Raw genomic sequence first — 16,429 nt, forward strand, 5'->3', positions numbered from 1 at the left:
TCTTGCTTTCAAAAAATTTGCGGCGTCTTACTACGGGCGTGAAGATCTCTTCACATAAATTTTGCTGCCTGTATGATTAGCTTCGTTCTTTAATTTAATAAACAAGTAGGTTCATTTTCTTTTTAGTAATTTCCATGTGCTTTTTCTATCCCTGGCACTTTGCATTAGAGTAAACTCAGTAAACTCAGTCAGAGCTCACTTTGAGCGTAGCAATCTAAGTCTTGGGCATCTTCTCCCAGGACACTCCCAGGCCAATTCTTAGATGCTTCACATCACCAATTGATGGGTCCCGTGATACTCTCGATTAAGACCGAGGGTGGTACGGGGCGGGTTTGGTGGAGGGACTTTAACTTCAATGGATTTATTTTATTTTTATCGTGGGGGGGGGCTCAGAATCAATCAATGCGTCACACCTCCACCACCCTAAACGCAGCACTGAGACGGATTATGGCTAATTCGTAGATAAATAGGCAATAAAAATAGCACTACACGGGAGCGCCAACCGTTGCCATGGAAAATAATAATCTTGGTCCGTTGTCCATACCTAGGAGCCTTGAGCATGTGCTATAATCGGTTCCATGACAAAACAGAACAGTGACAAACAGAACATGACAAAACAAAACAGTGATAAAACAGAACAACGATTAATATAACTATGAACTTTCAGGAAAAATATAAATTTAATATTGAAATTGTTCTATCTCTATGCTATTATGTGATAGATTTTTAATAGCACAGATTTTCAATACGCCATAATAAATCAAATTATATACAGTGTTGCGTTACAGTATATATAGTGTTGCCGGCAAGCTTAGGATATCTCATCTTGATCAATTTATTCAATATAATATGTTCAAAATGATTGGGTGACTGGTTACAACGAAATAATGACCTGACCTAACCTAACCTAACCTAAATAGATTCCACAAAAATTAATGTTTCATTTTTCCTCTGGCTGTTCTGTTTTGTCCGGTTACCGCTATAATCGGGCCTCGCACTTGCTAGAACCGGCCCTGTCAATATTTTTATAATATTAAGTAGGTATTTACTATTAGGTATATACTTATAACATAACCACATTAAAGAAAAAGAAACAATACTCGCGACATTCACATTTTTCCTGCAATTTCAAAAGGAAATTTCAGTTTTATTATTAATGTAAAGTAGGTAGGTAACGCGGCGGTGTCACATGTTTTTGCACATGTAATTTGGACTGAGGGTTACATGTATATTGTACACATAGAAAAATAGCCGTATGTGTAGCATTTATATACGCAGGGAACTCAGAAATAATGGGGGATGCAGGTTCGATCCTGCGAGGGTGTCTTACTTTTTTCAAAAAGATTTTTTCTATTGGTTATAATCAGAGCGTTGTAGCGGAGCTCGGAGCAGGAGCACGGAGCACTGGACTAATGGGAGTTTACCTGGAGCAGGAGCGGAACCGGAGCACCGAAAATTTGTAGTGCTCCAGATGTTTTTATTATTAAATTTTCGTCCTATGAAAATAGTAAGTATCTACCTATATTTTGACACTTTGCAACACTTATTTGATATATTATGGCAACACTACCGAGTGATAAATAACCTCACTTTTTTGACAGAATAGGCAAATAATGAGAGACGATTTGCTCTGTTTAATATAATTAATAATGAAAATGGCGATTATTTAAAAAAAAATTCAACATTTGTATACTTACATATTATTATACTTATTAACAATGACATTATTAATGGACGACGCACTCAATACAGTAGCTAGCAAGTAAATTCGCGCATTCGCATGTATAGATAGACGTCACGCAATTTCCATTATGCGATATCACGCATCGGGAATTTATAGCAATATGACCTTTATTGTGATGGCATTAGAGCGGTGTTTCTAATGTCAATGTTCATTTGAGCGAACCCGTTCGAACCGAACCATTCGGCAGACCCAACAAAAAGCATCAGGAATTTATAGCAATATCACCTTTATTGTAATGGCGTTAGAACAGATTATGCCATTCGGCAGACCCGACAATAAAGTGAGTGTCATTTTTTTCCCAGATGATTCGTCCATATTAATGTCATTGCTTATTAAAGATAAGTCCAACGCTCCAACGCTCTGGATAATATATTTTCTATATTAAGAGTGTTTTCAACTTTGTGTATGCTCAATAATTAGAATGTTATATTCTTAAATCTTGTGAATTATTCGTTGAATAAAAAAAATAGTTAATCATAGAATAAATTATCGCTTGCATAAAATCTACGAATACCTATATTTTTATTTCTAATTGTGGTAAATTGACACTCTGTTTGCAACGCCGTAAGCTTCAGTTCACATCCTGGCAGTGTTAGGTGTCATTATAATATGCCAATGTAAGTCAGTAGGCAATACTTACAATGTCTTCGAAACAATAGTCAGTTAATTTTGATACCAAGAACAATAATAATATTGACGAAGTTATCCAAAAAAAGCTAAAGTGACACGACTAATAACATAAAATGTATTGTTCAGCTCTGCTATATGAACCCGTGTTTCTTACATATTATTATAACGAACAGTAGTGATTAGAACCTCAATTTTATTATTATTCACTTTACTATGAAACGTTATAGGTAGAGTTGAGTTTCGGGAATTTCCCGACGGGAATTCTCGAGAAATTTTCGAGATTTTCCATCCCGAATCTCGAGAATTTCTTTATTATCAAATATTTGTTGAAAAAAACGATTTTCTATATGAAAAAAGTGGACAGAAAACACGAAACGTTCAAAGACTGATCGGGGTATTTAACACAACTAAGCCAACGTCGACTCAAAATGAGCGCAATTTTTGCAGGGAATTTCGTATCTCAAAAGCGATTGTCAGACGCAGCGATTGACAGTCTGTGTTTTTTGTAATCCCATTTTAATAAGTAATGTTTTTAATTATTTCTGTTTTCGTACTTCTATTTCGTTTGTCTTCTTACATAAATAAAAAAATCATATTTTTTTTGGAATTTGTCTGTCTTTGGAAACTGATTTTAGGATGTTTAGAAGTTTTTTTAAAATTTCTTTATATCTCGAGTATTCTCGAGAATTCTTTTCTGGAAATCCCGAATCTCGAGAATTCAAAATTTCATCATTTCGGGAAATCCCGAATCTCGAGATTGAGATTTTCTCGGGAAATACCCAACTCTAGTTATAGGTACCTACCATTGTTGCTTCTCAGTACGACTTCCAAATTTAAACACAACATAGTTAACGATATTTTCTACTAAATTAACTAAACATAATTACCACTATCTTTATATTTAACACAAAAACAATAAATTTCAGCATTACGTGCTCTCAGTTTTTGAATGAATGGAACAAATATTTACCGGCGACGTGTACAAGCAATATTTAATTCAGCCGTAGAAATTCTATCTTACTCTAACGAAAATCGCGGAGAATATAAGCGTGCCGAATGCTTTCTCACGGGAAGTAACTTGATGATTTTCGCTCATACGCTAAGCATATATTCACAGAATGGAAGTTATAGTTCGTTTTTTTTAAACCAAAAACAACTTATAAATTTTTCCAGACCCTTGATCGAATCCGAACCCCCTTATTTATGGCTGTGCAGCAGACGAGGCGTGTTTAGTTGTGTGTGCCGGCTTACATTTACATTTACACCATACATAATATTACAGTTGTAGGTATGGGCAACCGAATACCTAAGGATTCGCCCTTTTTTATGTGAATATTTTTTTTTAAATACATAATAGGTACTTACATCACTATATTTTACACCATATTCATGAGAAGACTAAAGTCATGTTCGAAAGCTTTGCGGGACAAAAAGAGATCCTCATCAATGACACTCAGCTCGAAGAGGTGAAAAACTACATCTATCAGGGACAACAAGTGTCTAGAATGTATATTTGATGAAATTGTTCGCAGAGTAAAGCTAGGCTGGAACGCTTTTGACCGCCTGAATAATATCTTCAAAGTGACCTCCGACTGTGCCTAAAGCGCAAAGTGTTCAACCAGTGTGTGCTTCCCGTAATCACATATGCGTGTGAAACATGGACCCTGAGTAAAATAGAGATTCAGAAACATAGAGTATCACAACGTGGTATGGAGAGGTGCATACTGGGCATAACGCGAAAGGACAAAAAGAGGAATGAGTGGATAAGGAGACAGACAAGTGCTTGCGATGTAATACAGTTCGCAAAAAACCTCAAATGGAAATGGGCTGAACACATAGCTCTAAGAAGGGACACTCGATGGACAATTAAGGACAGTAAACAAGAGGAACAAAACTTCCGCAAGGTAGACCTAGAGGCCGCTGGATCGATAAAATGATAAAGTTCTGCGGAAGTAGAAGAAGGCAACGCAACGCACAGGACCGAGAGAAGTGGAATCAGCCTGGAGAGGCAGTGGATAGATTCAGGCTGATGATGATGATTCATGAAAAGAAATATCAATTTATTATTATCTACGTAGGCATGTCCTATACGGGTGACTGTTCAAGTACCTACCTAACCATTATTCTTTTTGATTAGGTAGGTACCTATTAGGGATCCCGAGCTATTTTCGATACCTATGAATCCCGGGATTGAGAAACATAATCCCGGGATTTCGGGATAGATTTTTTTTATCAATTTTTATGGAAAATAAAATAAAAATGAAAATATAACAGAAAAAATACTTTTAATAAAAAATAACTACATTAGAAATAAACCGAGTTTGAATGAAATTTGATTTATACCCATGTGTAGGTTGCCGATTCATTTTATTTTTTCACATAAATTATTAAAAATGGAAAGATTGAAAAAAAAACAATGCTTCGCACTATTGACAAAGTAATTCCACCATGATATCATACGTTTTACGGCAGTTTCATATTTGTCTGACTAATTAGATTTATGAAGCGGAAAGGCCATAAGTACACCATGATTATTTGCTTTACTATTTTAAATCTCGCTAATCCATTCATTATGTCTTTACTATCAGAAACAGCAATCTCCTATTAAATTCACATTATTATTTAAATTACAATATTATTTACTCCGTTAAACTTGTGTATTTCCAAGATTGAACGTATACAATATTAACAATAAAAATGTCTTAAATAGTATAAATTATACTAGATTTATTTTTGACCGATTTTATCAATGTTATTCGTAAATATAAGAATTTTATATTAACAATGGAAAAAATGCCAATCCCGGGATTGTCAAATTGAAATCCGGGGATCAGAATTTTGGCTCGGGATTGGATTCCCTAGTACCTACCTATCGTTTACCTCTCTCCATAAGGCAACATTCGCGATTGCAATATCTGTGTTCCCAGATGTTAATCCAAATTTAGAGATAGGTACCCAATTAGTTTCGCTTAATAATTCCAAGATCTGGCGTTGTTAAGCAATTAAATAATTATTAGGTACATATATTATTGGGAAACATAAATCACTTTTGTGCCATCTCCATTATAAACATTATTATAAAAAAACGCATAGCCGTTGACATTTGACATATCGGGACGCATATAAGATAACGGATGCAGTTTTTATTATATTATTTATTTATTTGTAGGTAAAACCTACAGGCTGGTTCAGGAGTAGGTACCTGCCACAATATTAATACAAATATTATGACGCCCAGTCAGGGCGGTTCTATCTTAAGAGTTCGTATGGACCATCCATCTCAAAAATACACGTCCTATATTACCACGTTTTTCTTAGTTCGTATTCTTGTTTGTCCGGTGGTTGTTTATCCGGTACAAATCTTGCAATCGATTTTTAACTAACTTCCCGGCTAGCTAGACATTTGAAACTTTTAGAATATGTCAGAACACGATGCCAATGCATTCTTTTAATACTTTTAGCCAACTTTAAGTAGAATTGAATTCATTTTCAGTTAATTCTGTTTTGTATGAAAAGTTATTTCGGAAGAAATCCGTAATCCAATCTACTATTATTGGTTGCTAAGAGGGTGGTCCTAGCAACTAAATTATTAATATATACGTGCGTTACTATGGAAATCAAAATGACATTTCAGTATTCTATATTTGTTTGTTGCAAATAGCAAAAAAATGATTTATTGACAGTTGCCTTATTTGTACTAAATTATTAATAGATAGAATTGGCAAGTTTATATGATTCAACAGAAAATTTAAAAACGTGGTATATAAAAAGTTCTTTTTATCTTGTAATTATTTTTATTCAGTTCAATTTTCAATTTCAACTCAATTAATTTATTTTACATATCATGGAAATTACAAATTATAAGTTTAAGACGTTCACAGCATCATTGTCATAATTAATAAATTTACGTAATGATTAAATGCCATCTAAACCCGTCGCAACTTTATAGATATATTAATCATTACTATACAAAAAATTAAGCAATGATTGTAAATTATGTAATAACATAATGATGAATTTTTTCGACCATATCCGATCCTAATTAGATCATATGGGCCTCCACAGCGTGGAGGTTTGTATTAACATATTTTGTTTTTACGAGAAATGGATCTCAGCCTATTAGGTCCATACTCTGACGCATGGCCCCAACATCTTGCCAGAATCTTCGGCGGGCCCCCTACCCATCGCTAGGATTAAAGGCAGTGGGACGCTTTACAGAACCGTTATAATATAAATAATGTTGTTTCAGGTAAAATTAAGGGTATTAGGTGTATTTTTGTTTTGTATTGTTGAATAAGACCACTTGAATTATGGAGTTGTCGAATATCGACACACTGTAATCAAAAATTGCATCACAAAACTATAAACTTTAAAATGTTCTCTCTCTTTAAAAACTCTACAAATAAAATAGCGCTTTTTATGACTTTTTATCCGTTACGACAAATTTCTGATCGTATTTTGTCAACCCGTCACGCCCCAGAGCCCCAGAGCCAGGGCCCCCCAGGCTAGAGCCCTGTCAGCCCTCCCCCTTGTGGGGGCCATTCTCTGACGAATACATAAATTGAATAACAATATGTGTACTGTCAGACCCAGGATTCGAACCTGGGACCCACGACGCTATAGTCCAACGCTTAAGCCGCACGGCCATCGTGGGTGTGATTACGCGGTATTAAAAGAATTAGATAATTTAATTAAATACGCCCTATTTTACGATGACACCTATGTACAAATTAAGAAAGCTATGGCATTTATTTTTTGTCACTCAGTCCTAACCCGTCGCCGCGGTACAAATCTCTTTCTACAAAGGATGTGAATGCGTTAGCGTTAGTATACAACATACTTACTCATACTGGGGAGCGAATCAAATAACCCCTAGGTGAGTAAAAACTCTCGCTGTATCTCGTTGTTCAAAACTGATAATGGTAAGTCTATAATTATTATTATTATTAATTAAGTTATTATTTTTAAGCACGTTTTTTAGATGTGATGAAGAAACGACTCAGATAATCATAATGTTTATTCTGAAAATTTACTCATTTCTTCATTAATGAATCTTATGATTATAAGTAGCTTGGTAGGTACATAATGTTTATTACGAGAAAGTAGGTAGATAATATGTATATTTAATAATAATTAATGGTTAAACTCGCTAAACCCCACCATCTATAAAGTCGTCGAGCCGCCACTGCGGCCCAGTAAAACCTTATTTAATAAGAATAACCTTTTTAAATACTTATAAATTACCTACACCTTTTCTTGATTTTAATCTCTCATAATAATATAATCATACCCTAGGGACGGCAGGTTATATGAAAGTATGGTGAAGCAGGCTAGTATAGTGGAAAAGTATGGTGAGGCGGGCTGGTAATCAATTTGTGCCAAAATTTGAACGTTAACATTATATTATATGGGTACGTCACATTGACCAAAGTAAATCCTCTGTGATGCCTAGATTTTTTTTTTATCGCGTCGCTATTTCTTGTAAGTTGTCGGCTATTGTTGGCCTGCTTCATTCAGCTGTATGAGAAGGCAGATTCCTTACCCCTCTTTTAATTTAATACCTCTATGATCATACCTTACCCAATATAGGCTACATATATCCCAATACAGTACATTTTGACGCAGGGTTATGAATATGCGAAAATGAACCACGTATTATAGACGTGCAATAGTGTTTGTTGCAATCTTCAATGCACCAATATTAAATGAGCGTCAGTGCATAAACCCAGAGAAGTTGTCAGTATTCGACGTATGACGTATTCTTGATACGTGTTTAAGACGATACATCAGTGAAACGGCAAATAATTTTCAACTATAGGCGCGACGAAATTTTGGACTCGCTGGCATTCGGAGACCGAACGTCGAGGTGTCAATACGTAAATTTGTTTCATGATGGCGACGGGGGTATTAATTCTTAAATCGTGTAAAGATAACTAAAAACGTTGCCCATTTACTTGAAAAAGAAAACATGTCAATGAATATATTATTATTGTTACTAATAGAACATTAAATGGACGCATGTTGGATTTATATGACAAATTATACTTCGTTCGGCATGCGTCATTTGCACCCGCGACCCGCAATCCGCGCATCGCCTAGCCATGATCTTTTTAGACCATGCTTCAACTGAGGTATAGCCTTAAGTTTATCCCGTATTCTTTCACACTCGAGATCGGTTGCCTGCTTCTCCACACCCATTAGGTATTACAGTTACCTGGTTTCGATAATATAACACAGGGGTGGTGGTCTGAAACGTGTTATAATGACAATAACTTTACTGATAAAAACTGTACACACTTTACTTTGAAACACCCGGTATAAAGTAGGTAGGTACTTATATAAAATGCGTAGGTACCGTATTGAGATGGTACGAGTTTAAGAGCTAATTATTTACACTGACAGACAAAACTATACGTATTATTATTTTTATAAGTATTTAAAAGTATAAAAATAAAGTTTCTTTTTTTTTTATCGCGAATCAACACTTCAACTGTTCGCAAACACAACAAAAAAAATCTGAAATATTTTTTTTTTTATTAAAAATAAAGAGATAAGATTTTTTTAATTGTTTTTCTCAGCGCAGACAATGTCGAGTTTGCAATTAATTTTGATATTAATGGTTTTATTTTTTTGAAATGTTTTTCATTTTTATTATTAATTTATAATAAAACAAAAATGCGTGATCGATCAATAATAATAATAAATTTATAAAATAATATAATAATTGCTAATTCAATTATTGTTTATTTTGTGATAAAGATAATTAATAGGCAGCTTCTTGTGTTTTATTACAACAATTAAAAGGTTGTTGTCATCTGAACCAGTAGATATTTTTTAACTTAAAAAACGTAAATAACTGGTTACATGTAAATTGAACGTGAAACATTTCAACGTGCCACAGTTCGTCATGAGCTTTCTATCGGAAAGAGATGACAGTATACTATACGGTCTCATAATTTTATAATTTGTTAGATTCAATATGAACTTTAATTCAATTTTCATAGCTGATTTTGGCCAAAATCATGAATTCAATAATGTAAACCTAACCTCACCATCAAAACCACCTAAGACGCTAATTGGCAACGCTGACTTTTGGGTCTATTCTATACTTATCGACCGCTAATGTGATAAAGTGATAAATATTATCAAACTTAGGGTAGGTTTGTATCAAAATATTAGCACTGTTGCAATAAGTGCTATATTTTAACAGCACCTATCTTGCTGCTGTTAAAATATAGCACTTATTGCAACAATAAAAACCAACTTCGTAAAAAACAAATAAAACCTACCCTAAGTTTGATACTATTTATCACTTTAGTGTTCGATAAGTATAGAATAGACCCACTGGAGGTCAAACTCGCTGTGTATATGCAGTGACGTCCCTAGACAAAATGACGCCCCTAGGCAGTGCCAAAATGCCGCCCCATTTTTTATACAGTATTTTTTATCACCATTTCATTAAGAAATGTGTTGTATGGCTACATTACCAACAAAATACATACCACTAAATCTAATTCAAATGCCATCTCTACTTTAATAGACAATATTGCGAGTCCACGGTTTCAGATACATTTAAAAATACACCTGCGGGTATATTCTATACACAAGGCGACTATCGACCGCTAAAGTGATAAAATGATAGTTTTTATTACATATTTGTATTGAGGTATAATAATTGTTACAACAAGTTAGCCGAGTAAATAGTCAAAACTGTCTATCTCACTATAAATTTTATCACATCCAAGAGAGGTGCTGTTAAAATATAGCACGTATTGCAACAATAACACCCAACTTATTGTAATTGTTACAATAAGTGCTAATACACTGACACAAACCTAACCTTTAAAGTTTGATAATAATTATCACTTTATTACTTTAGCGGTCGATAAGTATAGAATAAACACACTGAAAGCTTTCTAAAGTCGCGAATGACTAGCAAAAATATTTGGATACATTAATTAGTAAGTACTTATGTACCTACCTATAATTCAAGTATAATTCGCAAATCTGCACGTGTCATTGCTGGTCATTAAGGACGTGACCTCCAAGGATAACGGAAGTAAACTAGACATTGAGAACCCAACAAAAAATAGGTACAGTCCTGTTAAACCTCTTAATATGTTAATTAATACAGTTTGTTTCCAAGCAGTAGGCTAAATTTTGTAATAGAAATTTCTATTATTACTAAGTTTAGGTACCTATTTCCATGTATTATACCTAATGATTCTCCTCGGTTTGCCGCCTTTCGAGTAACTGCCGCCCCAAGCGACGCTCAATCTACGTACACCCACGGGATGTCACTGTTTATATGCCCAGCTTATTTAATAATGATCAGCGACCAGTAATTATTCAGATAATATATTATGTAAATACCTACCTACAGTACCTACAAAATATTAAACAACATTTGCAATATCATCAATCGATAGTAGTATGCTTTAGGACAATGTTAATATCAATTTACCTGGTCAGGTCAGCGTGGGAGTGGTGATAGTCCAAGGCTGGTGGGTAGAGTGGCGTGAGTCTCGGAGATCCAGGAGGACTTGGCCAAGGCGCGCGCTGCGCTTGACTGATTATGGTGGAAGTGAGACTTCCAGAAGAAGGCTCTGGCGATCTCTCCTCGATAGAGTTTGGACCTCCGCCGTTTTCCCGGTCGTATTCATAGTCCTCACCTGGAAAAAAGATAATCATAATATATAAAACTATAATTTATAAAAAGATAATACCTAATGGTTGTAAAGCTCCTCCAAAACTACAAGAAATAGAGCAGCGCAAACGTGGACCCACTAAGCTAAACAGCCATGCACTATACACGATCTTCAGTGAGACCCTACATTTTGTGTGTAACGATGTCTCAGGAGCAGTTACCTAAGACTAAGCTGACCACGCACCATGGCCCCCACATATATATTTTGGCGGGCCCCATAACCTATCGCTAAGGTTAAGGACAGTGTAATGTTCTATAGTAGTATTTCCTTAATGATATTCCGTGGAACTCCAGGGTTCCGCGTAAAATAAAGGGTATTCCGTGTATTTTTAGCGATTTTTCAAATTTTTTTAATAAATCAGCTTGAATTGTCGGCACATTGAGTCAGCATCATATTATTATGAAGCACTGAGCGCGACCCTCCTTTATGATAGCCACGTTACATCTGACCCTTCGCCATGTTGGATAAATAGTCATTTTCATTAGTCAGGAGACACTAAAAATAATAATAAAATAAAATCCTACACGTCTTATAGCGCCGCAGGCGTCTTTTTTACTATTAGAGCTTATAAATTTACGGTGTGTTTATCTCATTTAACTAGTTGATCTGCCACGTTGGGCCCCTCCTGAGCCCGGGCCCCCAGGCTAGAGCCCTGTCAGCCCCCCTTTGTGGGGGTCATGCCACGCACTTTAGTATTAATGAGGGCGATGTATTTAGGTTTATTGAAAAACTAAAGGCTAAGGTTGGCAATATGTATTTTCTATAAGAATGTTGTCTTCTATCTATGGTCTGCAGGTTGGGTTCTCTTCAAAATATTATCTATGGATATAATATCGTACCTAAGTAATTTTAACGTACGCATACATAGAAACTGTTAAAATTAATTGAAATTATCATGAATAATGAATAATAATTTAAAATACTAATACATTAGAATTAACTACCTTTTTATTTTATTCAACGAATAATTCACAAAGTTTTAAGAATGTACCATTCTAATTATTGAACATACACAATTTTGAAAACAAAGTTATTTGGAGAATTTGGAGAGCGCTTATGAGCAGGTATTAAAAAGGCCAATAGTTAAAATTTGTCGCAATTAAGCATGCCAGTCGTAGCATAGTGGTAATGCACAGAGCGCGATACCCAAGAGACGCATGTTTGATTCTGCCGGGTGTCTTACTTTTTTCAAAAAAGATTTTTTCTGTTGGCTATATTTTCTCGTGAGTGTTTACAAAATCATGTATGTTTGCTACATTAGAGTTGGCACTCTCCATCATTGAATTTACAGAGGCGGTGATCGTTCAAAATATTCTGCAAAATGACGAAACTATAGACAAAATTGGTCGCCGTGACAGCGTGACAGTACGTGCATCTCAATATAATCACAACTTAACGGTTTGGCGAACATTTGCTGTCCCCATGGCGTCTTACTAACCTAACCTCAAATACGAGCGAGACGATGGGAAAGAAACCGAATACGGTACCTATCTAATAAATTGTATTCATTCATGGCTCGAAAAGCAAAATAAAAACAATGAATGCAATCGCAACGCCGCGAGATAGGCGAAACAGCTGACGCAGCGGTGAGCTGGTGAATGCCTCCTCCGATAAGACTATCGCCGCACCTTATCGAGGAATTGCCTTCTTATCATATCGCTCTCTAGGTTAGGCGGTAGGATTACCAGCCATTCTGCTTTGACATGGAACTCAATCACATTTTTGACCTTAATCCGGCTCGCACAACAATACAAGTCTCTGGTGGAGTGGGGTGTGGGGTTCGGGTCCAGACCATGGAAAAAATATAAATGATGTAGGTACGTAAATGGAATCATGCTGCTGATGATTTTGCTGTCGAACAGCCTTCTCAATGGCTTGACCGAACTTCTCGTGACACTCATGAATTGGTGCAACCATCTGGGACATCCACTGTTTGCTTTAACGCGGCCGATACAAACGGACCCTAACGATCCTAATAATTATGACCGTTGGGCCAGGTCAGCGCCATATTTAGATTAATAAAGCCTGTGCATATCTTTTTATACAAGCAACGAGTGGTCCACTCAAGTCCACTGTTCAGCTGTCAAAATCAGATCCCAGATTGCTTGATATATTGATTCGTCCTTTCTCGTTTCAAATTGAATTATAAAACATTCTCAAACCAAATATATTAACTATCAGTGTTATTTATAAATAATATACATTCCTGTTATTCATCAGCTGTCAAAGTCAGACTAGTCCTTCAAAGACAGCTGGAAATATCGATATGTAATAGCATTTTAAAACTCGTATTTTTATTAGCAGTGTATCCGACAGACGCATCAGTATCAGCACTCTATAGAATTATAGACAGAACAATGACAGGCAATGACAGGTGATCCATAGACAACAACGGGAGAGGCGGAAAAGGTAGGACCAGTCGTTGTGAATGTATCGGCTTTCTACTTGAGTCGGCAATGGCCATGTGCATTCGATAACCACTTGAAACTACTCGAAGTATCATTCTTAATTATGATATGTTAATAAGAGTTGAGGCGAAGACAATTATTATACTCACACAGACGCATTGTATACAAACAGGATATTTCAAATTTTTAAGGGGGGACATGCTCAGCGTAGGTCAAAATGGAGCTTTTATTCTATTTTCAAAGCATGATCCTGGACATTCCTTAAACGTTGTAGATAATCTATTTATATAATTTTGAAGCCTTATTATCCTTTATATTTATTTTAAACATTTGATGACTGCATAAAGTATTTTTATTACATAAAATAGTATTCTTTTAAACCTCTCGCTCAAATGTTTTAGAATATAGTCATATTTCAGTACACCACTGCACATTTATGTACTGAAATATTGCTCAACCCCCTCATATCGCCTCTTAATTCTATAAAATAATATTAAGTACAAACCTACAAACTTATATGAATAATTGACGGGGGAGCCACAGTCGAAAATACTCAATCGAGACTCACAACTGGACATAATCTGGCATTCGAATAACGTTTTCAATATGGCGTCCATATAGTGGTTTGTTGTTCCATTTTTGACCGTTCTTTAGATAAGTTTATAGGACTGAATGGTTGTCGATCGGGCTAACCTTATACCAACAGCAAGTACACTCCAAAACCTAGAAACAGTCGACGAGTTTGTATATCTGGGATCGACCATCAGTGGAAAGAACGGATGTGACGCGAAAATAAGAAGGCCCACACAGGTTGAAAAAATGCGATGACACGTCTTACCACTAGGTATATGGAAGGATCGGGGAATTTCTATTGCCACAAAAATGATGCTTGTGCAAACATTAGTGTTCTCGATATTTTTATACGGAGTCGAGTCGTAGACCCTGAAGGCAAGGGAACGGAAGGCAATTGATGTCTTTGAAATGTGTTGTTGGCGCCGAACGCTTCGTATTTCTTGGACGGAGCACAGGACGAACCAGTCAATCATCCAGAGACTGTTGATAAAGGAACGGCTCTCGACAATAATATGTCTGACACGAATTCTACAGTTTTTGGACATATTATCAGGCGCGGACCGGACAACCTGGAGAGACTACTGGTATTGGATGGCCTCCAGGGAAGGCGCAGCAGAGGAAGAGTGTCTGCGCGCTGGAGCGACCAAGTGAAAGAGCTGACTGGGGGGCACCATCCATTCTGCCCTGAGAAGAGCGGGAGATCGAGAAGGATGAATACTCTTGGTCTTCGCTCAAAGGATGATGAAATTCAAATGTGGTCACTATTCTCAGCCACGAGTGTACGACCAAAAATATAGGACTGTATGGATATTTTTTTTTAAAACAAGGGGTCCGTAAGTTACCCAACCAGCGCTCGAAATGGAAAATTTTACGAACCGGATCGCTTGATATTTTTATGAAAATATTAACGTTGTTATCTAATTGTATATGTATTTTATGAAAATAAGTCTGTTAGATTTTTTATTATATGACATATCTAGCTCAGACTGTCAAATTAATATATCCACGAGACGGAGCGATAATTTTGGAGATTTTATGGACCGGAATGGCGCTTCGGTGCGTTCCGGTCAATTTCGAGCCCTGAACCCAACCATTTTGTTCGCTTGATACGGTTCCGTATTTTGTATTCTTATGGTTACCCTAGTTCAGGATAAGGTAAAGGCATGCTATCACTATCACCACGTGCTTTTCCACGCCTCCTTATCTCATGATAACAATGATAAGTGATAAGTTTCGTGATAGTTACCTAATCAACCATTTATCAAGTAAGCAAGTGGTCAAATGACGCGGCATTTTTAATCTACATTCAACGCGATTATACAATTAGAATTACATATAACGCATTTTCAATAAAGATTACAGAAGACGTATTTTACACCAGACCAGTCTATTGCTGAAACACATATACGTGGTCAAACGCGCACACTAGATGGGAGGGGTTCAGGTCCGGAAGAGTCGATGACGATATTCTCCAAGAACGATTATAACCTGCAAAACTGGTTACAGAACTACAAACTTACCTGAAGAATGGGATGGGGGAGCCACTGTCGAAAACTACCCAATCAAGACTAGACAACAAGAAAAAAATCTGACATTCGAATGAAATTTTCAAAATGGCGTCCTATGGTACTTTGTAGTTCCATTTTTAGCCATTCTACAGATAAGTTTGTAGGTCTGTAACTGGCTATTTGGTCATGTCAACCAATGATGACATTAATATGGACGAAGCATATGGAAAAAAATGACACTCACTGTTTTGTCGGGTCTGCCGAATGGCATTATCTGTTCTAACGCCATTTACAATAAAGGTGATATTTCTATAAATTCCCGATGCTTTTTGTCGGGTTTGCCGAATGGTTCGGTTCGAACGGGTTCGCTCAAATGTATATTGACACTAGAAACACTGTTCTAACGCCATTACAATAAAGGTGATATTGCTATAAATTCCCGATGCGTGATATCGATGGTGCAGATCACAAACCTTCTATGTCAAATTTTATGATTCTGACTTTATGATATCAAAAATCAACAAAAATTTAACGGATCTGTTGAACTTTACCTCCTATATCAAAGAGAAATATAGCCGAGTTTATTGATCTTTTAATTAAAACTCCTATGTCATATTCATCGTATTATGCTGCAAACAAATCAGTTTTAACCTTCCCCTGTAAAATCGTATTTTTTGACTAAGAAGGTTTGTGATCTGCACCATCGATATCGCATAATGGAAATTGCGTGACGTCTACCTGTACATGTGCGAATGTCGCTATGCGCGAATTTACTTCCTAGCTACTGTACTGAGTGCGTTGTCCACAGGGAACTCAGAAATAATGGGAACTGAAATACATAACGGGTGAGGCGATAGC

General features: G+C 36.1%; 1 protein-coding gene across 6 annotated transcripts in view; it reads right to left on the bottom strand.

The window, feature by feature from the left end:
- LOC147069268 (uncharacterized) overlaps positions 1-16,429 on the bottom strand; it is a 171,959-nt gene that overhangs the window by 84,815 nt on the left and 70,715 nt on the right. For all 6 annotated transcript variants that reach the window (XM_085951137.1, XM_085951135.1, XM_085951136.1 and 3 more), the window contains one exon: positions 10,839-11,046. In XM_085951137.1, coding sequence (XP_085807263.1) covers positions 10,839-11,046 — 208 coding nt within the window. The remainder of the gene's footprint in view (positions 1-10,838; positions 11,047-16,429) is intronic.

This window comes from Rhyacophila brunnea, unplaced genomic scaffold (genome assembly GCF_057557595.1).
Source record: "Rhyacophila brunnea isolate RB1 unplaced genomic scaffold, BYU_Rbru_1.0 scaffold_24, whole genome shotgun sequence".
Classification (NCBI taxonomy): domain Eukaryota; kingdom Metazoa; phylum Arthropoda; class Insecta; order Trichoptera; family Rhyacophilidae; genus Rhyacophila; species Rhyacophila brunnea.